At 49.8% G+C, this 27361-nt stretch overlaps 1 protein-coding gene across 2 annotated transcripts in view; it reads right to left on the reverse strand.

Annotated features, from left to right (window-relative positions):
* Nucleotides 1–27361, reverse strand: part of llgl2 (LLGL scribble cell polarity complex component 2) — a 146523-nt gene that overhangs the window by 27034 nt on the left and 92128 nt on the right. For both annotated transcript variants that reach the window (XM_085963218.1, XM_085963219.1), the window contains 6 exons: nucleotides 14154–14308; nucleotides 12326–12543; nucleotides 9370–9437; nucleotides 8089–8242; nucleotides 6254–6358; nucleotides 5122–5414 (listed from right to left, as the gene is read on the reverse strand). In XM_085963218.1, coding sequence (XP_085819344.1) covers nucleotides 5122–5414; nucleotides 6254–6358; nucleotides 8089–8242; nucleotides 9370–9437; nucleotides 12326–12543; nucleotides 14154–14308 — 993 coding nt within the window. The remainder of the gene's footprint in view (nucleotides 1–5121; nucleotides 5415–6253; nucleotides 6359–8088; nucleotides 8243–9369; nucleotides 9438–12325; nucleotides 12544–14153; nucleotides 14309–27361) is intronic.

Raw genomic sequence — 27361 nt, forward strand, 5'->3', positions numbered from 1 at the left:
TCTTCAGTGACAAGTGTTTGAAGATATAACAAATCATAGGATCATGGAATGGTTACAGCACGGAAGAAGTCCATTCGGCCCGTCGTGCCTGTGCCGACTTTCAGCGAGTCCCACTCCCCCGCCCTTTCCCCGTAGCCCTGCAATTTTTTTTCTTTCAGATACTTATTCAACTTCCTTTTGAAAGATAAGATTGAATCTGCCTCCACCACCCTTTCAGGCAGTGCATTCCAGATCCTAACCACTCGCTGCGTAAAAAAGTTTTTCCTCATGTCGCCTTTGGATCTTCTACCAATCGCCTTGAATCTGTGCCCTCTGGTTCTCGACCCTTTTGCCAATGGGAACAGTTTCTCTCTATCTACTCTGTCCAGACCCCTCATGATTTTGAACACCTCTATCAAATCTCCTCTCAATCTTCTCTGCTCCACGGAGAACAACCCCAGCTTCTCCAGTCTATCCATATAACTGAAGTCCCTCATCCCGGGAATCATTCTCAAATCTTTTCTGCACCTTCTCCAAGGCCTTCACATCCTTCCTAAAGTGCGGTGCCCAGAATTGGACACAATACTCCAATTGGGACCGAACCTGTGTTTTATACAGGTTCAGCATAATTTCCACACTTTTGTACTCTATACCTCTATTTATGAAGCCCAGAATCCCATCAGCCTTGTTAACTGCTTTCTCAACCTGCCCTGCCACCTTCAACGATTTGTGCACACATACCCCCAGGTCTCTCTGTTCGTGCACCCCTTTAGGATTGTACCATTTAGTTTATTTGTCCTCTCCTCATTCTTCCTACCAAAATGTAACACTTCACACTTTTCTGCGTTAAATTTCATCTGCCACGTGTCCGCCCATTCCACCAGCCTGTTTGTCGTCTTGAAGTCTATCACTATCCTCCTCACTGTTCACTATACTTCCAAGTTTTGTGTCATCTGCAAATTTTGAAATTGTGCCCTGTGCACCCAAGTCTAAGTCATTAATATGTATCAAGAAAGCAGTGGCCCGAGTACTGACCCCTGGGGAACACCACTGTATACCTTCCTCCAGTCTGAAAAACAATATAAATATAGGCATATAAATAGTAAAAGGGTAGCAAGGGGAGGGGCGAGGCCGATTAGGGACCAAAAAGGAGACCCATGTATGGAGGCAGAGGGTATGGCGGAGGTACCCAACGAGTACTTTGCATCTGTCTTCGCCAAGAAAGATGATGCTGCCATAGACATAGCGAAGGAGGAGGTAAAGGAGACACTTGATAGGATAAAAATTGAAAAAGAGGTATTAGAAAGGCTGGCTGTCCTTAAAGTAGATAAATCACCAGGAGCAGATGGGATGCATCCTAGGATGCGGAAGGAATTGAGGGCAGAAATTGCAGAGGAACTGGTCAAAATATTCCAATCCTTTACAGATACGGGGGTGGTGCCAGAGGACTGGAGAATTGCAAATGTTACGCCATCGTTCAAAAAAACCTGTAAAGATAAACCCAGCAACTACAGGCCAGCCAGTTTAACCTCGGTGGTGGGGAAGATTTTAGAAACAGTAATCAGGGACAAAATTAACAGTCACTTGGATAGGCGTTCCTTAAAGGCAAATCGTCTTTAACCAACTTGATTGAGTTTTTTGATGAGGTAACAGAGGTTGATAGGGCAATGCAGCTGATGTGGTGTACATGGATTTCCAAAAGGCATTCAACAAAGTGCCACATAATAGGCTCGCCAGCAAAGTTGAAGCCCATGGAATAAAAGGGACAGTGGCAGCATGGCTACGGAATTGGCTAAGGAAACAGAGTAGTGGCGAACGGTTGTTTAATCGAACAAATCTTGCAGTACTCAGATTATTTTTATTATATGGAAGTCGTGTGTTTTATGTTATAATTTCCCTCCCAGTGGTGTCAGTTAATGTGAGCCCTATACTACAGAAAGTCGGACAGAGTCCGAGAGAAACTACAGGAAGTGGGACAGAAAACAGACTCCATCATAAAGCTGGCTGGTTTCCACCCACGGAAAATGCAGAGTTAATACAATTGGGTTTTGACAAGCAGAGTTTCAGCAAATATCTGCTACATTGCCCCATACGAGCCAAATCTGGAAACCGGGATTCGGTGACATGAAACTTGTCTTTTGTAAGCCTGTAGGTTGCAGCGGACTTGTGGGGAGGGGGAGACTGAAGGAGGCGAGAACTTCTACACATCAAGTTAGAGCAGGAAACTGTGGTTGGGGAGTGCGAGTGGAAAACGGTGAGGCGAGGGCGAGGAAGGCGGCACCGGGGCACCTGGGACCGTGGCAAATGACGGGACCAACAGTCTATCTCCTTAACCCATGAGAGTTAAGGATCGAGAAGGAAACAGGAATGGAGGAGGGTGAATTAGTCAAATCAGGTAAAGAGCACGAGAGAGAGTGAGAAAGATTGGATTGAGAGGGGAAAAAAGGAGACAGGAAAAGGAAAAAAAATCTAACAACAATTTACTACCTGTAGGAATGAGACTCCAAATGAGAGAATTGTTCCCTTTCTGGGCTAGAGCTGGTATTGCAGGAACATGAAACTGGTCATTAAAAAAGGTACTTGCGCTGCTAAATTTATATGGACATCTGGAAAGCATTCACTAAGATTCCACATAACAGATTATTAGCTAAAATTAAAGCTCATGGAATTGAAGGCAAATTATTGACCTGGTTAGGCAGTAGAAGACAGAGTAGGGATAATAGATATGTACTCGAATTGGAAGGAAGTGACTAGTGGTGTCCCACAAGGATCTGTGCTGGGGCCTCAACTATTCATTATATTTATTAATTACTTGGATAACACAATAGTGAGCCATATATCCAAGTTTGCTGATACATACAATGATTGATGGTATAGTAAGTAGTGTAGATGGGAGCATAACATTACAAAGAAACATCGATAGATTAAGCGAGTGGGTGAAACTGTGGCAGATGGATTTCAATGTAGGCAAGTATGAGGTCATCCATTTTGGACCAAAAAAGGAGAGATCGGAGTATTATTTTAAAATAGTAAAAAGCTAGGAACAGTGGAGGTCCAAAGAGATTTAGGGGTCCATGTACACATCACATAAATATAGTAGTCAGGTACAAAAAATCAAAATGGCTAATGGAATGTTAGCCTTTATGACTAGAATATAAAGGGGAGGTAGTTTTGGTACAGCTGTACAGAGCCCTGGTTAGACCACACCTGGAGCACGGTGTACAGTTCTGGGCACCGCACTGTAGAAAGGATGTACTGACCTTGGAAGGAGTGCAGTGCAGCTTCACCAGAATGTTACCAGGGCTCCACAGGTTAGATTATGAGGAGAGATTACATAAACTAGGCTTATATTCCCTGGAATATAGAATGTTACTGGGTGATTTGATTTGAGTTTTTCCGGATTCTTAAACGAATTGATAGGGTGGACCGGGAGATACCTTTTCCACTGGTGGGAGTCTAGGGCAAGGGGACATAACCTTAAAATCAGAGCCAGGCCATTTCAGAGCGAAGTTAGGAAACACTTCTTCACACAAAGGGTGGTAGAAGTGTGGAACACACTCCCTCAAAAAGCAGATGATGACAACTCAATTAATCATTTTAAATCAGAGATAGATTTTTTTTCTAGACAAGGGTATAAAAGGATATGGAGCCACGGCAGGTGGATGGAGTTAAGCTACAGATCAGCCATGATCTCATTGAATGGCAGAACAGGCTGGATCCCTGAACTGACCACGACCGCTGGACCGATTAAGTCCCCCTTAATATCTTGAAAACTTCAATCAAATGATCACTTAATCTTCTAAATTCCAAGGAATACAACCCTAGTTTGTGTAATCTCTCCTCATAACTTAGCCCTTGAAGCCCGGGTATCATTCTGGTAAACCAACGCTGCACTCCCTCCAAGGCCAATATCTCCTTCCTAAGGTGTGGTGCCCAGAACTGCTCCCAGTGCTCCAGGTGTGGTCTAACCAGGGCTCTGTACAGCTGCAGCATAACTTCTACCCCCTTGTATTCTAGTCCTCTCGATATAAAGGCCAGCATCCCATTAGCCTTTTTCATTATTTTCTGTACCAGTTCATGACATTTTAACAATCTATGTACATTGACCCCATAGTCTCTTTGGGCCGCCACTGTTATTAGCTTTTCACCATTTAGAAAGTATCCTGGGCTATCCTTTTTAGGTCCAAAGTGGATGACCTCACACTTACACACACTAAAATCCATTTGCCATAATTTTTCTCCAATTAATCTATTAATATCTCTCTCCAATTTTATGCTTCCATCTATACCGCTTACAATGCCACCTATTTTTGTGTCATCAGCAAACTTGGATATGTGGCTTTCTATCCAGTCATCCAAGTCGTTAATAAATAGTGAATAGTTGAGGCCACCAACACAGATTCCTGTGGGACACCACTAGTCACGTCCTGCCAATTTGAGTACCTACCCATTATCCCGACTCCCTGTCTCCTGCCGCTCAGCCAATTTCCTAACCAGGTCAATAATTTTCCATGAGCTTCAACTTTTGTTAACAGTCTCTTATAAGGGACTTTATCAAATGCCTTCTGGAAGGCCATAGACATTCCCCTGTCCACTACTATAGTCACTTCTTCAAAAAATTCAATCAGGTTTGTCAGGCATGGCCTACTTTTCACAAATCCATGCTGGCTCTCTGAGCAACTGAAAATTTTCCAACTGTTCAGTCACTTACTCCTTAATTATAGACTCTACAAGTCATTTCCCGACAACAGATGTTAGGCTAACTGATCTATAATTCACTGGTTTCCCTCTCTCACCATTCTTAAATAAAAGAGTGACATGCGCAATTTTCCAATCTAAAAGAACGGTTCCTGTATCGAGAGAACTTTGGAAGATTATAGTTCGGGCATCTGCAACATGCTCACCAACTTCCATTAAAACCCTGGGATGGAAACCATCTGGCCCTGGGGATTTGTCATTCTTCAGTGCCATTATTTTCTTCATTACTGTTATTTTTCTTATGCTAATTTTGTTGTGTCCCTGATTCAATATTAGTTTCCTTGGGGTGTCTGGCATGCTATCCTCTTCCTCTACCGTACCACGACCGATGGAACAATCCCTCTACTGAACTGGCCATGACTGATGGACAATCCCTGAACTGACCTGACCACGACGGTGCGTTTTTGCTGATAGTCGTAGAGCCCGAAGCCGTGACTTGTGCCGAAAGTCACTAGTTTCCACTCAGAATGCAGGGCGAGAGATGTGACGACGGCCGGGGGCTGACACTGTACCAGGACGAAGGGCTGGAAGCCGGCGGGGAAGTGAACCAGCTCCTCACGTGGGTTCAGCCGTTCGTGGCCTTTCCACTTGAACGTATCCTGATCCTGCAAAATGTCAACGAGTGTGCAGGCCACCTCCTGGTCAGCGGCCTCATCGTTCAGCTCCATCACCAAAACCTGTCGGGAAGAAACGAGGCATCAGTGGCACAGACACAGGGAGCCCAGCGAACCGCTTCCACACCAACATCCTAAGCAAAAGCCACATAAAGAGGACTTGCTCGCTGCAACGCCTGTACAGTACAGTAATCAACTCCTGTACCAGAGATTCAGTGGGGACTGAGAGCAGTCCCCAGCGGGTCCAGAAAACAGAATTTCATATTTATCGACACTTGTTAGCAGTGTTTCTGTTGCATTACATAATCAACTTTTTTCTGCTGTTACAGCATTGTGTCCCTTTGGGCAACCAATACGGTCTTTCAGAAGTTAAGACTAATGTCCCTCGGAGGGGAGACCGGCAGTATTTCCAGGGGGGCCCCGGGAGTTCGCCAGTATTTCCAGGGGGACCCCGGGAGTTCGCCAGTATTTCCAGGGAGGACCCCGGGAGGGTTCAGTATTTCCAGGGGGACCCCGGGAGGGTCCAGTATTTCCAGGGGGACCCCGGGAGGGCCCAGTATTTCCAGGGGGACCCCGGGAGGGCCCAGTATTTCCAGGGGGACCCCGGGAGGGCCCAGTATTTCCAGGGGGACCCCGGGAGGGCCCAGTATTTCCAGGGGGACCCCGGGAGGGCCCAGTATTTCCAGGGGGACCCCGGGAGGGCCCAGTATTTCCAGGGGGACCCCGGGAGGGCCCAGTATTTCCAGGGGGACCCCGGGAGGGCCCAGTATTTCCAGGGGGACCCCGGGAGGGTCCAGTATTTCCAGGGGGACCCCGGGAGTTAGTCAGTATTTCCAGGGGGGCCCTAACAGAGGGTTTTTTAATGTTCAGGGCTCCACACACCACAGTGCTCCAGAACCTACCTGTCCTGCAGTGCCAGCCACTGTCAAATGACTGCTGTACTTGCACAAGTGAATCTTCTGGATTCCCAGCCTGGGGTCGTCACTATACGGATCAAAGGAGCCCACCTGTAGGAACACAACATAATGAAAAGAAAAGCCTTCTGCAACAGCCCTACTGCACAGCAGAGCCAGTACAAACCCTCCAATAAAGCAGCTGTGGACCAGTCCTGGGTTAGACTGCCACAGAGAGCTGTTCTCAGTGTCCCCCGCAACCTGAAATACTGCTGCTCATTTACTGGGGGGGGAAATACATTCCATTTGGTTGCCTCACCATCATGAGAACTGGAGGCTAATGTCAAGGACTCTGGGTATAAAATGAAAATTACAAGGACAGACTGACTGAATTTTATAAAGATTCGAGTGACCCAGGAATTCACGGATAACAGATTTAAGTAGGTTTGACTGAGACTCTGATCTTGGAACGAGTGCACAATAATTGCCAACTCGAGTCGACTCTCAAACCCACTGTGTGGGACAAACTGCCACCCAGAGCTGGCAATGCTGTTCATTAACTCCTTCCAAAAGGAACTGGGCAAATATCTGGTTAAGAGTGGGATTGAAGATCATGCAAGACTAAACTTACTGAATAGTGGTCGGAACACAGTGGGACCAGACCGGGGCGGAACACAGTGGGACCAGACCGGGGCGGAACATAGAAGTTGCAATGTTAGAATAGGACCAACCAAAAGTATTAAATCGGCCCGGAATTTGCGGTGGGTAATAACAGCAAATGAACATTGTTCACGGTTATTTCCCCTTTGAAACTCAACATAACTTCAGGATGCAGCGTGTGTGCATCCCAACACGGAAATCCTGAAGTTGTGGTCAGTCATTCACTGCTCCGACACTGGCTCCGCCCCTAATAGCCAGCAATCAGCGTAATCAGGGAAATCAGTGAAACTGGTGAAAACTTGGGCCTTGCTGCGGTAATATCACTGTTAAATACACATTAAAAGTTCGACCTTGTTGGAGTAGGTGCAACAGTGCATTGACTGCTAAACAAACGTCCTGGCCCTGAAACACTAATTTTACTTTTGTGGCGTGTCAAATTTCTCCATACTGATGAAAATTACAATTTTTAAAAATAAATTATATATATTTTTTAAGGTTTCATTTATTTGAGGTTTACCTTTTCCCTATGCGAGAGCCTCAATCTTTGTTTTGCTCTCCATAACATTTTTAAAAAGTCAGAATAAAAAGGAGCTTCTTCACTCCCTGGTTCCCGGTCTGAGAATTCCGCGTTGTGACATCACAGCAGATCGCGCGATGGGATCCCCCGCCCACACGACACTGATCTCAAGTGAAAGGCAAACTTCTCATCAGAGATCGCGAGCTCTCTGCGGCCAGCGGCAAATGCCTTGGCTTCACTGCTGACCACAAATCCCAGGCCTAAATCCTGATAAATGGTGTCTGGGCTAGGGTTTCTGTGCCAGTCCCAGTCCCACTACTTCCCTATTCACCTCGTCCTCCCTGTGTGGCCTTTCATCAAGTTCCCGATTCCTGCCTCCCAGTCTGGGACAGTGCTGTGCTCCACTTAATATGTGGGATATTTGCTACATGTGCATCCAAAATAAACAGGACAGTAAAACCACACTCCGGCCCCCGACAAGACTGGCTCCGAGGATCCACTGGGAGGGGCCGCGCCAAGAGGAGCCAGGCCGAGAGGGGCCGGGCCGAGAGGCCTGCGGAGGATGCAGGTTGCCGGGTGGTGCTCTGCCTGAAGCCGGTCTGGGTCTCCCCACACAATCACCGGCTACAAAGGCTCGGTGTGCCGATGCTGCCGTACAGCCGCTTACCTTCCTCAGCGGTGGCCACTCGTCCTCCCCGGACTGATTCAGATTGTCGTTGTGATCTGCATCTGTGATGAACACACTCACTGTGCTGAGTTTGTACAGAGGCTTCAGACACACTCCAGACGCATCCCAGAAACGGATCGTCCCATCTTCGTGTCTGCAAAGAGAACAGAAATGGTATTGGAAGCAGTGAGCCGGGATCTGGGATGATGGAGGTAACCCCACCCTGATCTGACCCACTGAGCTGTGGGCCCGTCATCATTGGGAATTGGGGCAAACTTATTTTGCATTGAGAAGTTACAGCTTAGACACGAGCTCATCACTCATCCCCAGCAGGCTTGTGTCAGCCATGTCTGGGCCACGTGTCCTGGGCTGCCTCCAGAGCAGAGCTCCAGAACTCTGCCTTCTCCTCTTGGTAGGACCAAGGCTATTCAAGTACTTGCAGGGCCACTGAGAAGCTATCGGCAACCCTGTAGGAGATGTGGAGCTATTGGTTTCTCTCCTCACCCGCTGCCCTCACGCTCGCAAGTGCCGAGCCTTCACTCAGCAACTGCTCAGGGCGGGAAAAGGATCCAGAGCTCAGCATGTCGTGTACTGCGAGCGTACACACGTCCCATCGCCAGACAACGTTCCAGCACTGCCGAGAAAGGCCCTCTACAAAAACTTAAACCACTGTCTCTCTCTCTTCGCAACACCGTGCCCCCCCACCCATCCCCGCCGTCACCTCCTCTCTCCCCCTCCATCCCGTCTCCCTCTCCCCCCCCAATCCCGTCTCCCTCTCTCCCCCCCATCCTCGCTCTCTCTCCCCGCCCGTCTCCCCCCCCCCCATCCTCTATCTCTCTCTCTCTCTCTCTCCCCCCCCGCCCCCAGTGTCTCTGCATTGTCTGCCCATCTCTCTCAGGTTTTCCACCATGCCCCTCTCCCATCGAGGCGTGATTTGGTGCATGTCCTTGAGCTGTCGGTTGGAGGTGCCGCCTTTTGCGTGAGACGTTAGACTGATGCCCCGTCTGCCTGTTCCGGTCGACTAGCTGGATGTAAAAGATCTCGTGGCAATATCGGGAGGGGAAGTGAGGTTGCTGTGCCCAGATTCATCCCTCAACCACCGCCACCAAAAAACAGCTCATCGGCTCACTCGCTCCGCATCACGGAGCTTCAGAGTAATTCACTACATAGAGAACTTTGGGGGAGAGAGACATCTCACAACCTGCTCAGTTACGAATCGAGCAGCCAGCAGCAGGCTCGGTCCAGCAGAAGATGTGAGCTGTGTAAACGGACTGTCCTTACCCAGTGAGGAGCAGGTCTCTCTGCGAGGGTTCAGGAGCGGTGCTGTACCCACCATCGATAGGCCACGGCTGTGGAGACAACACATTACTGGTCACTTCAAACACAAACTAGCAATCACTGACTGAAAGCTGCTGGCACCAGTAGGGGCACTAAAGTAGAGAGAATGAACAGCGTTTACACACGTGTGCAGTGCCCTCCCTTACCAGCAGAGGGCTCGTTGGCCCAGGTTATTGGGGACTGAGCATTATCCGTTCTCCCCCGCACCCACAAATCACAGAAATTTACAGCATGGAAAGAGGCCATTTCAGCCCATCGAGTCCGCGCCGGCCATACCCCTAACTTGCTCCCCTCTGGCGCACCGCCCGGGGGGGGGGGGGGGGGGGGGGGGGGGGGGGGGGGGGGGAGATGAGAAATTCAGTTCACACCGGGCGGGATTCAGTGCCACGGCAGCCCTTCGGGCATTTGCCACGACCAAAGTGTCCAGCAGATTGATTCAGTCACGGGTGGATGACCACCGAGCCCAATACTACACAGACCCCCTCCCCCTTTGCCCCCGCCCCAGGGTCCTCACAGACCCCGCCCCCCCCCCCCCCCCCCGGGGTCCTCACACATAACCACACCCCCCCCCCCCCCCCCCCCAGGGTCCTCACACAGCGCTCAGTATGAGGAATGCGGCAGATTCATTCCCCTACCAGTCCCAGCGTGGATTAGATGGGCACCTGGGCCTTGCCTGCTCTGTGGCTGTGCAACACAGCACTTCAAGAAATCGAGGTCTCCACATTTTCACTTGCAGATTGATCATTAACTTTGAAACGTCACATCCATACAAAGCACTGCTGCTAGAGGTCGCAATGCACTCACTGTATGTGGTAAACCACGTTCACTATCGTATCACTGTTAGTAGTTAGCACTGTTCACCACTGTTCGTTATAACTGTATCACTGACCACTATTGTATCACGGTACGAGGTCGCCTCTTGCCACACTGCTATACCTGGGATGACCACTGCCGACTCCGCCTTGGCTCCACCCACCAGGCCAGGTATAAAGGTGAGCGACTGGCTGGTATTCCTCCTGCTTGGATCGGATCACCCACGAGAGTGGGCTCTGTTATTTAGTCAATAAAAACCTTTAGTCACCTTCGTAACTCTTCGCCTTTTATTGGAGGAATTGATAGGTATATCAATTTTATTGACTAAATTTAATGATGTCCGACAACGAGTCACAACCGGCGGAGGAGCCACCAGCGCAGCTCCCAGGAGCACAGCCACACCAGCCAGCTTGGCTGCGAGCCCTCAGACCGCCGTACCTGGACCTGAACCCACGAGCAGCAAACTCAGCCGCAGACTTTAAACACTGGCTGGTCTGCTTCGAATCATACCTGAGAGAATCCAGCGTCCCTCAGGCATCCAAACTAAGTGTCCTGCAGGCACAACTGAGCCCGAGAGTATACACTCTCATCGAGGACATGACTACCTACGAGACCGCCATCAACCTGCTGAAACAGAAGTACCGGACCCCGGTAAACTACATGTACGCTAGGCACCTCCTAAGATCACGGCCGCAACAGCCAGGAGAATCAGTAGCCGAATTCTCACAGGCGCTATATGCACTCGCCAGGAACTGTGACTTTAAATCGGTGTCGGCAGCCGAAAATACTGAAGATAATATCCGCGACGCATTCCTGAAAGGCCTACGGTCCGAGTACTCACGGCAAAGACTGCTGGAAGCTAAAGACCTCAGCATGGAAAAAGCTGAAGCCCTCGCTATCTCCCTGGAAGTGGCCCACCAAGATCAGGAAGCATTCACCAGGTACTGCTCGCGACCCTGGGACTCGGGCCCGACCCCTAACCCCCGGGACCTACCTCTGCGTAACTCTTCGCCTTTTATTGGAGGAATTGATAGGTATATCAATTTTATTGACTAAATAACAGAGCCCACTCTCGTGGGTGATCCGATCCAAGCAGTCACCAGCATCAACACTGGATAAGGCACCTGCACCGGATAAGGCAACACCACCGCTGCGGCGATCGGAGAGGCTTACGAAGCCTCCGGACAGACTGACCTACCAGAATTGGTAGTACACTTCACCCCGCCGGACTTAATTCTAAACAAGGGGTGAATGTGGTAAACCACGTTCACTATCGTATCACTGTTAGTAGTTAGCACTGTTCACCACTGTTCGTTATAACTGTATCACTGACCACTATTGTATCACGGTACGAGGTCGCCTCTTGCCACACTGCTATACCTGGGATGACCACTGCCGACTCCGCCTTGGCTCCACCCACCAGGCCAGGGATAAAGGTGAGCGACTGGCTGGTATTCCTCCTGCTTGGATCGGATCACCCACGAGTGGGCTCTGTTATTTAGTCAATAAAAACCTTTAGTCACCTTCGTAACTCTTCGCCTTTTATTGGAGGAATTGATAGGTATATCACTGTACAACTGTAAAGGATACTGAGTGATGAGGCAGGTTACACAGACACAATGTGTGAAGGAGGAGCCATCACACAGTAACACTCCAGCCCACCTGCTGCCACAACTTCATTGTTTTCCGTAAGCGATTGCCCCCATCATCCCCCAAATTCTGGCCTCTTGTGCATCCCCGCCCCCCTCTGGAATTCCCTCCCTAAACCTCTCCCCTCCGCTTCTCCGGCTTTAAGATGTTCCTTAAAACCTACCTCTTTGACCAAGCTCTTGATCATCTGCCTTAATATCTCATGTGGCTCGGTGTCAAATTATGTTTGACTACGCCCCTGTGAAGCGCCTTGGGATGCATTAGCTGCTGCTCCTGATTGTGACACTTGACCAACAGTTAAGGAGACTGCCTGCAGCACCCACTGGGAGCCTCTCTCGTAAGGTCAGCTCTGAGTTCCACTTAGGTGGCTGTGGAAGCATTTTTCTTTATTGCAGCACACGCCCCACTCCCCGGAGAGGGTGCTTTGGAGCTGTACCTTGGTGGAGTAGTGAGTGCTCTGCTTGTTGCCGGCGGCGATGATTCTCTCCCAGAGTTTAATGGGGATGTTGGAGACGTGGTGGGAGCAGGTGATTGCTGAGCAGTGGAGGGGTATCAGGTACGGAGACTGGATCACTGGCCACGAAGGGGTCTTCAAATCAATAGCTACCAGCTCCTCCTCCGCTAGAACCAACAGAGCACGAGGGTCATCGCAATCTAGGAAAAACAAAAGGGGGTGTCAGTCAGGGAGAGTGCGGAGTGCAGACTTTACTCCAACAATAGCACTGGGACCAAGTGAAGCACCAGCTCCGTCACATTATTTACAGCATGCCACATCGCTGCACACAGAGTTAAAATCACGACTAGCTGTTTCTGCAAGTTGTACGGAATAAACATTCCAGTCTGACCAATACTCGCATCTCAGGGCAAGGCAGAGCCGTGGGACTCTGGGAGTACTTGGTCCGCAGGGATTCACTGCCCACACTACAGCTGGATGGGGGCCCATTTGGCAGATTAAATATTTGGCACAGATCCATCAAGCCACCCCCTTTAACTCCAACGATCAGTGACCCACATGCAGGGGTCGTTACTTTGATTGACAGCTGTCTCTGGGGTGAAGACACTAGTCAGGCCCAAGAGACCGTTCTTGATGGCCCTTTAACTTTCCAAATTCCAACCACAGCACTCAACACCCTCCTCCTCCTGTTCATTTTTGTAAATGACAGCAATCACCCCAGTGTAATGAAGTGGTCACTGCTGACATCCTGTTCCAAGATTACCGCTATCCCTTGGAGTCTACGCGCCTCATCCCAAACACTCTTATTAAATCAAAGGCATAATTAACCAGTCAAACTGAACAGATACTATGAATTTAAACCAGAGGACGTATCATGGGTGATAACAGGGTATAGTTTCCTGTGAGGAAGTGCCAGTAGCTGCAGTTATCTCATCAAATGTCGACACTAATTTCAGGCATTCGCAGGATAATAAAACTAGAATCCTTCATCGAACAGCACAAACTACCACTTTGGGTGCGAAGCTTATAATTACTTGAGCATGGACTTTGTTCAATCTCAAAGCCACTTATGTGTATTTGTCATCAAGAGTCAGCATCAACACTCCCGGGGCAGGTACAGGGGGTTTGACACAGAGTAAAGCTCCCTCTACACTGTCCCATCAAACACTCCCAGGGCAGGTACAGCACGGGTTAGATACAGAGTAAAGCTCCCTCTACACTGTCCCATCAAACACTCCCAGGGCAGGTACAGCACGGGTTAGATACAGAGTAAAGCTCCCTCTACACTGTCTCATCAAACACTCCCAGGGCAGGTACAGCATGGGTTAGATACAGAGTAAAGCTCCCTCTACACTGTCCCATCAAACACTCCCAGGGCGGGTACAGCACAGGTTAGATACAGAGTAAAGCTCCCTCTACACTGTCCCATCAAACACTCCCAGGGCGGGTACAGCACAGGTTAGATACAGAGTAAAGCTCCCTCTACACTGTCTCATCAAACACTCCCAGGGCGGGTACAGCACGGGTTAGATACAGAGTAAAGCTCCCTCTACACTGTCTCATCAAACACTCCCAGGGCGGGTACAGCACGGGTTAGATACAGAGTAAAGCTTGTACACACACTGTCCATTCACAGGCTACCTCAGGAAGAAGCAGTTTTACAAGCAGAAAACATTAACCAGGAACAAGCAGCACCCCAATGACAGTGCAGGTACAGCGTGATCATATTATGGACTAATTAAGTGGACAAACACTTTCCCTCTCACCCCATGGCCAACGTACAAAGGGACAGACAGCCAGCACCATTTACCGGATTCAGATCCACCCTCATCAACAACAAAGAAATCGATGACTCGGGAGGTGAAGTCAAATGCTGTCTGCTTGGAGCCGTGTAGGACGGAGATACTGTGCCGGTCACCGTAGCTGGCCCGAGGCATCCCTCCTTTGAAGATAATGAACGGAGTCCTGCAGAGAGAGAACATTCCACTCCTGGTGTGAATCTACCCAACTCCACATACACTCGGTTTGAAGATACAACGGCAGCCCCAGAGAGGACGACACAATAAAATGCAGCACTGATTTACTGGAAAAGCCCAGCATGGAGCTCAACACACACCACACAAGCCCACCACGCCACCCCCCCCGACCCCCCACCCCGCCTCCCGACCCCCCGACCACCACTGACCCGGCACCCCGCCCACCACTGACCCAACACTGCCCCTCCCGACCCCCCACCACCACTGCCCCGACACCCCACCTCCCAGCACCCCCACCTCCCCGGCCCCCCACCACCACTGACCAGACACCCCCCACCCCGACACCCTCACCTCCCAACACCCCACCACAAGTGACCCGACACCCCCACCACCACTGACCCAGCACCCCCACCCCCACTGACCCAACACCCCCACCCCCGCACCTATTGTCTCATTTAGTAGGGATTCCATTATTTTTCCTACCACCGATGTTAAGCTGACTGGTCAAAAATTTCCTGGACATGTTCTATCCTCCTCCTTAAATACAGGTATAATGTTAGCTATCCGCCAGTCCTCTGGCACGACACCTTTTTCTAACGAATTATTAAATATGTGTAGTAATGCCTCTGCTAACTCTTCCCTAGATTCTTTTAAAATGCGTGGATGTAATCCATCCGGACCAGGGGGCTTATCACACACACAGAAACCCCACAGTGCAGATAGAGGCCATTTCGGCCCATCGAGCCTGCACCGACACATATCCCACCCGATCCCCGTAACCCCTACACCAACACATATCCCACCCTATCCCCGTAACCCCACGTATTTAATCCCCCTAACACTAAGGGTCAATTTATCATAGCCAATCATCCTAACCCGCACATCTTTGGACTGTGGGAGGAAACCGGAGCACCCGGAGAAAACCCACCTCGGAGTTTGATTAGTTTATTTAATATATCCCCTTTTTAAAAATTTTAAATGCACTTATCTCATTACTCATCATCATCCAATGGCATGGCCACCTGTTCTATCTCCCTGGTAAATACTGAAGCAAAATAATGATTTAATATTTCTACCATCTCCCTATCGTTACCTGTGGTATTATCCTGTCTATTCCTTAATGGCCCTATTCCCATCCCAACCTTCCTTTTTTTTTTTTTTAAATCGATGTGCCTGCAAGATATTTTACTATTTTGTTTCACGTTCCTTGATAATTTAATTTTATAGCTCCTCTTTGCCTTCCTAAATTTTTTTTTGACTTCTCTCCTAACCACTTCGTATTTTCTCTGATCATGCACTCCCCTGCTGACTATGTACTTAATGTCTGCCTCTTTCCTTACCTCAATTGTTTCCTCGTCTTCATTCATTCATGGAGTCTCATTAATGTTTAGTTTGTTCTTTCCTTTTAGCGGAATATATTTTTCCTGCACTCTGTTGAACACCGTTAAAAGTTTCCCATCATTGTTTGCCGATATTGATGCCCATTTTATCTTCCCAAGTTCTATTCTCAGCCCCTCAAAATCAGCTTTTCTCCAATCTATTAACTTGTTTTTTGTCATTCGTATGTCCTTCTCTATTGTCATCTTAAAGCGTATTATATTATGGTCACTATTGCCGATATGTTCCCCTACTTTTACTTCTCTTATCTGCTCTGGCTCATTCTCCATAACTAGATCCAATAGCAAATCCTCCCTTGTTGGGCTTTTTACAAATTGGGTTAGAAAGGAGTCCTGTACACATTGTAGGAACTCTCCTTTCCCTACCTCTTCTGTCCAATTAATATCAGGGTAGTTGAAATCCCCCATGATTATTAATCTATGTTTTTTACTCATTTCTCTGATTTGTCTGTAGAGTTGGTCCTCCACCTTCCTTCCACTATTAGGTGGTCTGTAGACTACGCCTATTACAGGAAACTTTCGATTTACCGGCACCAAATAACCGGAAATCTCAGTTAACCGGCAAAATTCAGGAGTAGGTTCAGGTAAGTTTTATTACTTGCCTTCCTCAATCTGTTGTTGTGCAAGGGTGTGGCTGCAGCTGTTGCTAAGCTACAAAGACGCTTGGAACTTGTGGCCATTGTTCTGAACCTGTTGCTAAGCAACAGGGTTTGTTGCTTTACTATAGCTTTCGGTTATCCGGAATTTTTGATGAACCGGCACCACGTCGGTCCCGGATAAAAAAAAGTTTCCTGTAGTGTGATTGATCCTTTATTACCTTTTTATCTCTATCCATATGGATTCTGTTTTTGTCTTGCTGATATCTGTGGTCACTTTTTTCGACTGCCATTGTGTTATCCCTAATAAATACAGCTACTCCACCTCCTCTTTTTCCCCCTCCCTATCTTTTCTAAATGTTATATCCTGCAATGTTTAATTCCCAGTCCTGATTTTTCTGTAGCCATGTCTCAGTAATCCCTACTAGGTTTGGTTCCTCCCAATGCATGATTGCCTCCAGCTACCCTGTTTTATTTCAACTGTGCATTGCTGTGCAGACTCATTTTTAATAGGATTTCCTCTCACTTTATGTTTAACCATCTTTTTAGACTCCGGTTCTAGAACTCTATTTGCTTCCTTGCCGTCAATGTCCTCCCTTTATTCTTTCCTATGCTCACTTTTCCTGTTTTGTTTATATTTAGGCTGTTTACATTTCTTGTAGATCCCTCCCCTCTTCTTACTCGTTTAAAGCCTTTGCCACCTCCCTATTTACCCTTTTCGCTAGGACACGGGTCCCATCCCGGTTCAGGTGGAGCCCATCCCATCAGTGCAGCTCCCTCCTGTTGCCTCCCTGGTGCCAGGGTCAAGGATGTCACTGAACGGCTGCAGGGCATTCTGAAGGGGGAGGGTGAACAGTCAGAGGTCGTGGTTCACATTGGGACCAATGACATGGGTAGGAAGAGGGATGAGGTCCTGCAGCAAGAATTTAGGGAGCTAGGTAGCAGACTAAAGAGCAGGACCTCAAAGGTTGTAATCTCTGGATTACTCCCGGTGCCACGTGCTAGTGAGTATAGGAATAGGAGGATAGAGCAGATGAATGCGTGGCTAAAGGGTTGGTGCAGGAGGGAGGGCTTTAGTTTCCTGGATCACTGGGCCTGCTTCTGGGGAAGGTGGGACTTGTGCAAGTCAGACGGGTTGCACCTGAACCAGAACAGGACAAATATCCTTGCGGGGAGGTTTGCTAGCACTGTTTGGGGGGGGTTTAAACTAACTTGGCAGGGGGATGGGATACAGAGCGGAGCTATAATAGGGGGTGATGTACAGCCAAATAGAGGAAAAAATAAGTCAGACTGGAAGGCAGAGCAAATATGTAACGGCACAAGGGAGTAGGGCAAGGCTAAATAGCATTTATTTTAATGCAAGGAGTCTTACGAATAAGGTGGATGAGCTGAAGTTGTTGATGAACACATGGGAGTATGATATTGTTGCTATCACGGAGACATGGTTGAGGGAGGGGCAAGACTGGCAGCTCAATATTCCAGGGTATAGAATCTTCAGGCGAGACCGGGGGGGGGGGGGGGGGGTGTCGCAATATTAATTAAGGAGACAATTACTGCTGTAAGGAGGGATGATATATTAACAGGTTCCTCGAATGAGGCCATATGGGTTGAACTTAAAAACAAAAAGGGGGCTAGCACTTTGCTGGGAGTGTACTATAGGCCCCCAAACAGCCAGGGGGAGATAGAGGAACAGATATGTAGGCAAATCTCAGAGAAGTGTGCAAATACTAGGGTAATTATAGTGGGGGATTTCAACTTCCCCAATATTAACTGGGATAGTCAGAGTGTGAAAGGCTTAGAGGGTGCAGAATTCTTAAAGTGCATCCAGGAGAGCTTTTTGAGCCAGCATGTAAAAAGTCCTACAAGAGAGGGGGCGGTACTGGACCTAATTCTAGGGAATGTGGCCGGGCAAGTGGTAGAAGTGTTAGTGGGTGAGCACTTTGGTGACAGTGACCATAATTCGGTGAGATTTAAGGTAGTCATGGAAAAGGACAAGGATGGACCGGAAATAAAGGTTCTAAATTGGGGGAAGGCCGATTTTAATATGATAAGGCAGGATCTGGCCAATGTGGACTGGGATCAGCTACTTGAAGGAAAATCCACATCGGAGTAATGGGAGTCTTTCAGAAAGGAAATTGAGAGAGTACAATGGCAACATGTTCCCGCAAAGGTCAAGGGTGGGACCAACAAGCCCAGGGAACCTTGGATGTCAAGGGATATACGAGAATGGATTAGGAAAAAAAGGGGGGCTTTTGGCAGATACAAAGGACTAAAGACAGAGGAAGCCCTAGAGGAGTATAAAAAATGCAGGGGGATACTTAAAAAATAAATTAGGAGAGCAAGGAGGGGCCATGAAATAACACTGGCGAGCAAAATAAAGGAAAATCCTAAGGTGTTTTATGAGTATATTAAGGGCAAAAGGATAACTAGGGAAAGAGTAGGGCCCATTAGGGACCAAAGTAGCAAGCTGTGTGTAGAGCCAGAGGATGCAGGTGGGGTTTTTAATGAATTTTTTGCATCTGTGTTCACTATGGAGAAGGACGATGTAGACATAGAAGTCGGGCAGGGGGACTGTGATATACTTGAACATATTAGCATCGAGAGGGAGGAGGTACTAGCAGTTTTAGCAGGCTTAAAAGTGGATAAATCCCCAGGCCCGGACGAGATGTATCCCAGGCTATGTGAGGCAAAGAAGGAGATTGCAGGGGCTCTGACACAAATTTTCAGAACCTCTCTGGCCACAGGGGATGTGCCAGGGGACTGGAGAACAGCTAACATGGTACCATTATTCAAGAAGGGTAGTAGGGATAAGCCAGGGAGCCTAACATCAGTGGTAGGGAAATTATTGGAAAAAATTCTGAGGGACATGTGGTAAACCACTGTTTGTATTCCACTGTGTATATGCCTCGGCTGACTCCTCCCACAAATCCAGGTATAAAGGTGACTGCTCCACAGCCCCTTTGTATTCTGGACCGGTCGACCACTCGAGGCACACCTTCATTCTCTTGTTAATAAAAGCCTGTTAATTACTCGCTTAATCTCAGTCTTTTGAGTTATTGATAGCGCATCAATTTTATTAACAAGATTTTATAATGGAGAAGATCCTCACACCAGCATGCCTAGACTTAGACCATCGGGAGGCGGACGCATCCACCAAGTTTACTCACTGGCTGAGGTGCTTTGAAAAATTCCTGATCGCCTCCACTGAAACGGTCAAATCGGACGAGGACAAATTGGATGTCCTGACCTCCAAAGTGAACCACCGAGTGTACTCGGTCATCCAAGACGCGACCTCGTACGCGGATGCTATCAAGCTCCTCAAGGACCAGTACACGCGCCCAGTGAATGAAGTGTACGCCAGGCACTTTCTGGGGAGTCGTAAACAACAACCTGGGGAATCGACCGAGGAATACCTTCAGGCACTGTCTGTGCTTGGCCGGGCCTGTGGTTGTAAGGATGTAAAGGCCGCCATGTACACAGAGGAACTTATCCAGGACGCTTTTGTAGCGGGCCACAGGTCCAATTACACCCGACAGCGACTGTTGGAGCAGAGTGACCGCGACCTCAACAAGGCCTCTGAACTCGCACTATCATTGGACGCAGCCTACCGGGGCATGGATGCCTACTCCTCTGCACCATGGACGCCGCGGGGAATGACAGCCTGGGACACGGTAGGACTGTCTCATAGCGCCGTGCCACCCCAGCCACATCCCAACTACCGCAGCAGTGTCCCAAGGCCAGACAGCAGTGCCCCAAGGCCAGAAATGCTACTTCTGTGGCCAGGCCAAACACCCCAGAGCGCGCTGCCCGGCGAAAAATGCGATCTGCTCGGGCTGCGGGAAGAAGGGACACTACGCCAGCGTCTGCAGGGCCAAAGCCACCCCGAACCCCAGCAGCGCCGCGTGTGGGCTGTGCGGGCCGCCATCTTGGGCCTCCCCAGCCATGTGCGAACCACCGGAACAGCAGCCATTTTGGACGCCTCCAGGCACATGGGGATCATGGACGCCGCCATCTTGGACGACAGCCGGGACGCAGCAGGCCCCCAACACCGCCTCATCTGATACCCGCAGCGACACACCGACCCCTACGCTGGCCTCCGTTACACTGGACCAAGCGAGACCGCACCAGCTGGCCAGTTCCACAATGGACATTAAGGTAAATGGTCACGAAACAATCTGCCTTTTTGACTCTGGGAGCACGGAGAGCTTCATCCACCCCGACACGGTGCGGCGTTGCTCTCTCCCAGTCCTGCCTGCACACCAGCGGATTTCTATGGCCTCCGAGTCCCAGTCGGCGGACATTGGCGGCTACTGCGTGGTGACACTCGTAGTAGACGGGACTGTGTACGATAATTTTAAACTTCTGGTCCTGCCCGACCTCTGCGCTGCCGTTCTACTGGGGTTAGATTTTCAGTGCCACCCTAAAGTGTTACGATGGCGTACGGTGGACCCCTCCCCCCACTCACAGTCCGCAGCCAGCAGCTTCCAAATCGCCCGCCGCGCACCAGGTGCGACCTCTCCACACTCAGTCACCCCCCCCCCCCCACTGTTTGCTCACCTCACCCCCGACTGTAAGCCCATCGCCACAAAGAGCAGGCGATACAGTGCCGGGGACAGGGTTTTCATTAAAACCGAAGTGGAGCGGCTCCTGAAGGAAGGGATTATTGAGGGCAGCACCAGCCCCTGGCGAGCCCAGGTTGTGGTCGTTAAGACCGGCGAGAAGCAGCGCCTGGTCATCGACTACAGCCAGGCAATAAATCGCTACACCCTGCTGGACGCTTACCCACTCCCCCGCATAGCTGATATGGTCAGCTAGATCGCGCAGTACCACGTCTTCTCGACCATTGACCTGAAATCAGCGTACCACCAGCTCCCTATCCGCCCTGAGGACCGCCAGTATACGGCCTTTGAGGTAAACGGCCGCCTCTATCACTTCCTTAGGGTTCCCTTTGGCGTCACCAACGGGGTCTCCGTCTTCCAAAGGGAGATGGACCGGATGGTCGATCAAAATGCGTTGCAGGCCACTTTCCCATGTCTGGACAATGTGACCATCTGCGGCCATGACTTGCAGGACCATGACGCAAACCTCGAAAAATTCCTCTGCACCGCCATACTCCTCAACCTGACGTATAACAAGGAGAAGTGCATATTCCGCACAACCCGCCTCGCCATCCTTGGCTGTGTTGTGGAACACGGAGTCATCAGCCCCGACCCCGACCGGATGCGTCCCCTTATGGAACTCCCACTGCCTCAAGGCCCTGAAGAGGTGCCTAGGGTTTTTCCTCTTATTACGCCCAGTGGGTCCCCTACTATGCAGACAAGGCCCGTCCGCTGATCAAGTCCACCTCTTTTCCCGTGACGGCAGAGGCCCGCTTAGCCTTCCACCGTATCAAGGAAGACATTGCCAAATCCACCATGCACGCAGTGGACGAATCCATCCCCTTCCAGGTGGAAGGCGACGCGTCCGACTTTGCCCTGGCCGCTACCCTCAATCAGGCGGGGAGACCCGTGGCCTTCTTTTCACGAACCCTCCAGGGCCCAGAGGCCAGACACTCCGCTGTTGAGAAGGAGGCCCAGGCTATTGTGGAGGCTGTGCGTCATTGGAGGCACTACCTGGCCAGAAAACGATTTACCCTGCTCACTGACCAGCGTTCAGTTGCTTTCATGTTTAACAACAAGCAGAGGGGCAAAATCAAAAACGACAAGATCTTGAGGTGGAGAATCGAACTTTCCACCGACAATTACGAGATCTTGTTCCGGCCCGGGAAGCTCAATGAACCCCCGGATGCTCTATCGCGTGGCACCTGCGCCAGTGCGATAGACTGCGGGCCCTCCACAATGACCTCTGCCACCCGGGGGTCACCAGGTTCTTCCACTTCATCAAGGCCCGCAACCTGCCTTACTCCATTGAGGAGGTCAGGACCATGACCAGGAACTGCCAAGTCTGCGCTGAGTGCAAACCGCACTTTTATAGACCAGACAGGGCTCACCTGATAAAAGCCACTCGCCCCTTCGAGCGCCTGAGCGTTGATTTTAAAGGGCCTCTCCCCTCCTCCGACCGCAATGTGTACTTCCTCAATATTATTGATGAGTACTCCCGTTTCCCGTTCGCCATCCAGTGCCACGGTCATTAAATGTCTGAACGACCTCTTCACCCTGTTCGGTTTCCCCAGCTATATCCATAGCGACCGGGGCTCATCGTTTATGAGCGACGAACTCCGTCAGTACCTGCTAACTAGGGGTATTGCCACAAGCAGGACCACCAGTTACAACCCCCGGGGGAACGGACAGGTGGAAAGAGAGAATGCGACAGTTTGGAAGGCCGCCCTGCTAGCCTTAAAGTCTAGGGGCCATCCGACCTCCCGCTGGCAGGATGTGCTCCCCGATGCGCTCCACTCTATTCGGTCACTGCTCTGCACTGCCACTAACGCCACCCCTCATGAGAAAATGTTTGCCTTCCCAAGGAAGTCCACATCGGGGACATCGCTACCGCCATGGCTGACGTCCCCAGGGCCGGTCCTACTGAGAAGACACGTGAGGACCCATAAAACGGACCCCCTGGTCGAGAGGGTCGACCTCCTCCACGCCAACCCCCAGTATGCTTACATTGCGTACCCAGACAAGCGGGAGGACACAGTCTCCATAAGAGACCTCGCACCCTCGGGGGCCGCAGTAACCCACTACCACCCCACCCCCCACGATCCGATATCCAGCCCCAGCAGACGGCAGGCCTGGGCCCCGCGACCCGCTCAACATCTACGAGGACTACACACCAGTGCCCCAGCCTACGCGGGGCTCGACGCCGGAAGCTTCACTACCCCTGCCGTTGCCACGTCGATCACAGCGGCAGACAAGACCTCCGGAGAGACTCCAATACACTAACTTTTAATACACTTCACCCCGCCGGACACAATTTTAAACAAGGGGTGAATGTGGTAAACCACTGTTTGTATTCCACTGTGTACATGCCTGTACATGCCTCGGCTGACTCCTTCCGCGAATCCAGGTATAAAGGTGACTGCTCCACAGCCCCTTTGTATTCTGGACCGGTCGACCACTCGAGGCACACCTTCATTCTCTTGTTAATAAAAGCCTGTTAATTACTCGCTTAATCTCAGTCTTTTGAGTTATTGATAGCGCATCAGGACAGAATTGGTCTCCACTTGGAGAGGCAGGGATTAATTCGGGATAGCCAGCATGGCTTTGTCAAGGGAAGATCATGTCTGACCAATTTGATTGAATTTTTCAAGGGGGCGACTAGGTGTGTGGATGAGGGTAGTGCAGTGGATGTGGTTTACATGGATTTCAGTAAGGCTTTTGATAAAGTCCCGCACAGGAGACTGGTCAGGAAGGTAAGAGCCCATGGGATCCAAGGTGCCTTGGCACATTGGATCCAAAACTGGCTTAGTGGCAGAAGGTGATGGTGGAAGGTTGTTTTTGTGACTGGAAGCCTGTGTCCAGTGGGGTACCGCAGGGATCGGTGCTGGGTCCCTTGCTGTTTGTGGTCTACATTAATGATTTGGATGTGAATGTAAAAGGTATGATCAGTAAGTTCGCAGATGACACGAAAATTGGTGGGAAATAGCGAGGTGGGAAGCCTCAGGCTACAGGACGATATAGATGGGTTGGTCAGATGGGCGGAACAGTGGCAAATGGAATTTAACCCTGAAAAGTGAGGTGATGCATTTTGGATGGACTAACAAGGCAAGGGAATACACAATGAATGGTAAGGCCCTAGGAAAGACAGAGGATCAGAGGGACCTTGGCGTACATAGATCCCTGAAGGCAGCAGAACAGGTGGATAAGGTGGTTAAAAAGGCAAATGGGATACTTATATTCTATGCCTCGGCTAATGAAGGCAAGAGCAGGGAGGTTATGATGGAGCTGTACAAAACGCTGGTAAGGCCACAGCTGGAGTACTGTGTGCAGTTCTGGTCGCCACACTATAGGAAGGATGTGATTGCTTTGGAGAGGGTGCAGAGGAGATTTACCAGGATGTTACCTGGGCTGGAGCGCTTCAGCTATGAAGAGAGACTGGACAGGCTGGGGTTGTTTTCCTTGGAGCAGAGAAGGCTGAGGGGGGACCTGATTGAGGTGTACAAAATTATGAGGGGCATAGATAGGGTAGATAGAAAGGAACTTTTCCCCTTAGTAGAGGGGTCAATAACCAGGGGGCATAGATTCAAGGTAAGGGGCAGGAGGTTTAGAGGGGATTTGAGGAAAAACTTTTTCACCCAGAGGGTGGTTGGAATCTGGAACTCACTGCCTGAAAGGATGGTAGAGGCAGGAACCCTCACAACATTCAAGAAGCAGTTGGATGAGCACTTGAAACGCCATAGCATACAAGGCTATGGACCAAGTGCTGGAAAATGGGATTAGAATAGACAGGGCTTGATGGCCGGCGCGGACACGATGGGCCGAAGGGCCTCTTTCTGTGCTGTATGACTCTATGACTCTACGACTATGACTTCCTGTCCCAGGACTGGTGCCAGTGTTCCATGAAGAGGAACCCCTCTTTCCCACACCAGCCCTTTAGCCTCCTGATCTGTCGGTTTCTGTGCCAATTTGCACGTGGCTCGGGCAATAACCCAGAGATTATTATCCCCGAGGTCCTGCTTTTTCATTTAGAGCCTAACTCCTGAAACTCTTTCAGCAGGACCTCCTCCCTGAGTCGTTTGTTCCAACATGGACCACGACAACTGGATTTACCCCCTCCCTTCCCAAGTTCCTCTCTAGCCGCCGTGAGTTATCACTTACCCTGGCAACATACCCTTTGGGATTCTCGTTCATGGCTGCAGAGGACGCAATCTATCCCCCTAATTATAGAGTCCCCTATCACTACCACATTTCTATTCTACTCTTCCCCCTCCGCCTTGGACAGCCTTCTGAGCCACGGTGCCTTGTGGCAGTCCTCCCTGCAGTCTCTCTCCTTGTCCTCACAGGTAGTGAGTGCATCGTACCTGTTGGACAGGACCAGTGTCTGCGGGACTTTCTTCTCAACCTCTCCAAAATCCCCGCAACCCAGCTCCCTAACTGTCACACCCTCCCCTTCCTGAACCTGTGCTTTCCTCTGGGGTGTGACTGTATTCTGGATAAAACCGTCTAGAAATTCCTCCCCCTCCCTTGTGTCGGAGTGTCTCCAGCTCAATGACTCTGAGCCGGAGAGATTTGAGATGGAGACATCCCCTGCAGACGTGTTCGCTCGGGACAGTCTCGCTGACCACAAACTCCCACATACTGCAGTCCAGACACACAACCTGCCCTGCCGTATCTTAGTCTAATCTTATTTTATTTATTTAATTCGTTCTTTATTCTTTAGGGAAAAGTCTTCATTAAACAATTATTTATAGTTATATTAAATAGTTTAACTAGTTGAGCTATAAATTTAATAAGGTTATAGTTTCCCGCACCGAGTTTATACCACTATCCACATTAGAGAGAAAAAACCTTAATACTCACCAACCAATCACCTACCTGCTGTCCTGTGATGTCACTCTTCCTTTTATGTTTGGAAATCGATGTTTCCGCTTCTCCTGGTGTCTCCAGTCAGGTCGGTGCTGTTTCTCCCGCTGTTTTACACTCCGCTCCCGGTGTCTCCAGTCAGGTCGGTGCTGTTTCTCCCGCTGTTTTACACTCTGCTCCCGGTGTCTCCAGTCAGGTCGGTGCGGTTTCTCCTGCTGTTTTACACTCCGCCCCTGGTGTCTCCAGTCAGGTCGGTGCTGTTTCTCCTGCTGTTTTACACTCCGCTCCCGGTGTCTCCAGTCAGGTCGGTGCTGTTTCTCCCGCTGTTTTACACTCTGCTCCCGGTGTCTCCAGTCAGGTCGGTGCGGTTTCTCCTGCTGTTTTACACTCCGCTCCCGGTGTCTCCAGTCAGGTCGGTGCTGTTTCTCCCGCTGTTTTACACTCCGCCCCTGGTGTCTCCAGTCAGGTCGGTGCTGTTTCTCCTGCTGTTTTACACTCCGCTCCTGGTCTCTCCAATCAGGTCGGTGCTGTTTCTCCTGCTGTTTTACACTCCGCTCCTGGTGTCTCCAGTCAGGTCGGTGCTGTTTCTCCCGTTGTTTTACACTCCGCTCCTGGTGTCTCCAGTCAGGTCGGTGCTGTTTCTCCTGCTGTTTTACACTCCGCTCCTGGTCTCTCCAATCAGGTCGGTGCTGTTTCATGTTCCGCTCCTGGTCTCTCCAATCAGGTCGGTGCGGTTTCTCCCGTTGTTTTACACTCCGCTCCTGGTGTCTCCAGTCAGGTCGGTGCTGTTTCTCCCGCTGTTTTATGTTCCACTCCTGGTGTTTCCAATCTTAGACCATACTTTTACAAATGCCAATTAATTTTGTCTCAGATTATTGTCTCTAAAGGTTTCCCCACCAGTGACATTAAGCTGACTGGCCTGTAGTTGCTGGGTTTATCCCCCTCCCCTTTTTTAAACAAGGTGTAACATTTGCAGTCCTCCAGTCCCCTGGCACCACTCCCATACTAAGGAGTATTGCAAGATTGTGGCCAGAGGCTGCACAATTCCCATCCTTACTCCCCTCAGTAACCCAGGGTGCGTCCCGTTTGGACTGGGGTGACTTTTCTACTTCGAGGACTGCCAGCTTTAAGTACCTCCACTTTATCTATTTTTACCCTATCCAATATCGCTCCTGCCTCCTCCTTTACTGCGACATTGGCAGCATCCTCCTCTCTGGTGAAGGCTGATGCAAAGTCCTCATTTAGTACCTCAGCCACACCTGCTGCCTCCACTAGAAGATCTTTTTGGTTCTTTATCGGCCCCACCCTTCCACTATTTATATGTTTATAAAAGACTTTTGGGTTCCCTTTTATGGCGGCCGCTAATTGATTCTCATAGTCTCTTTGCCCTTTATTCCTTTTTCAGATCTCCTCTGTACTTTCCATATTCAGCTTGGTTCTCGACTGTATTATGAACCTGACATTTGTCATAAGCCTCCTTTTTCTCTCATTTTAATCTCTATACCTTCTGTGATCCAGGGAGCTCTAGCTTAGGATGCCCTTCCTTTCCCCTTTGTGGGAATGTTGTCCACTCTGTACCTGAATCATC

This window comes from Somniosus microcephalus, chromosome 21 (assembly GCF_052327205.1).
Source record: "Somniosus microcephalus isolate GS21.2 chromosome 21, FLI_Smic_1.0, whole genome shotgun sequence".
Classification (NCBI taxonomy): domain Eukaryota; kingdom Metazoa; phylum Chordata; class Chondrichthyes; order Squaliformes; family Somniosidae; genus Somniosus; species Somniosus microcephalus.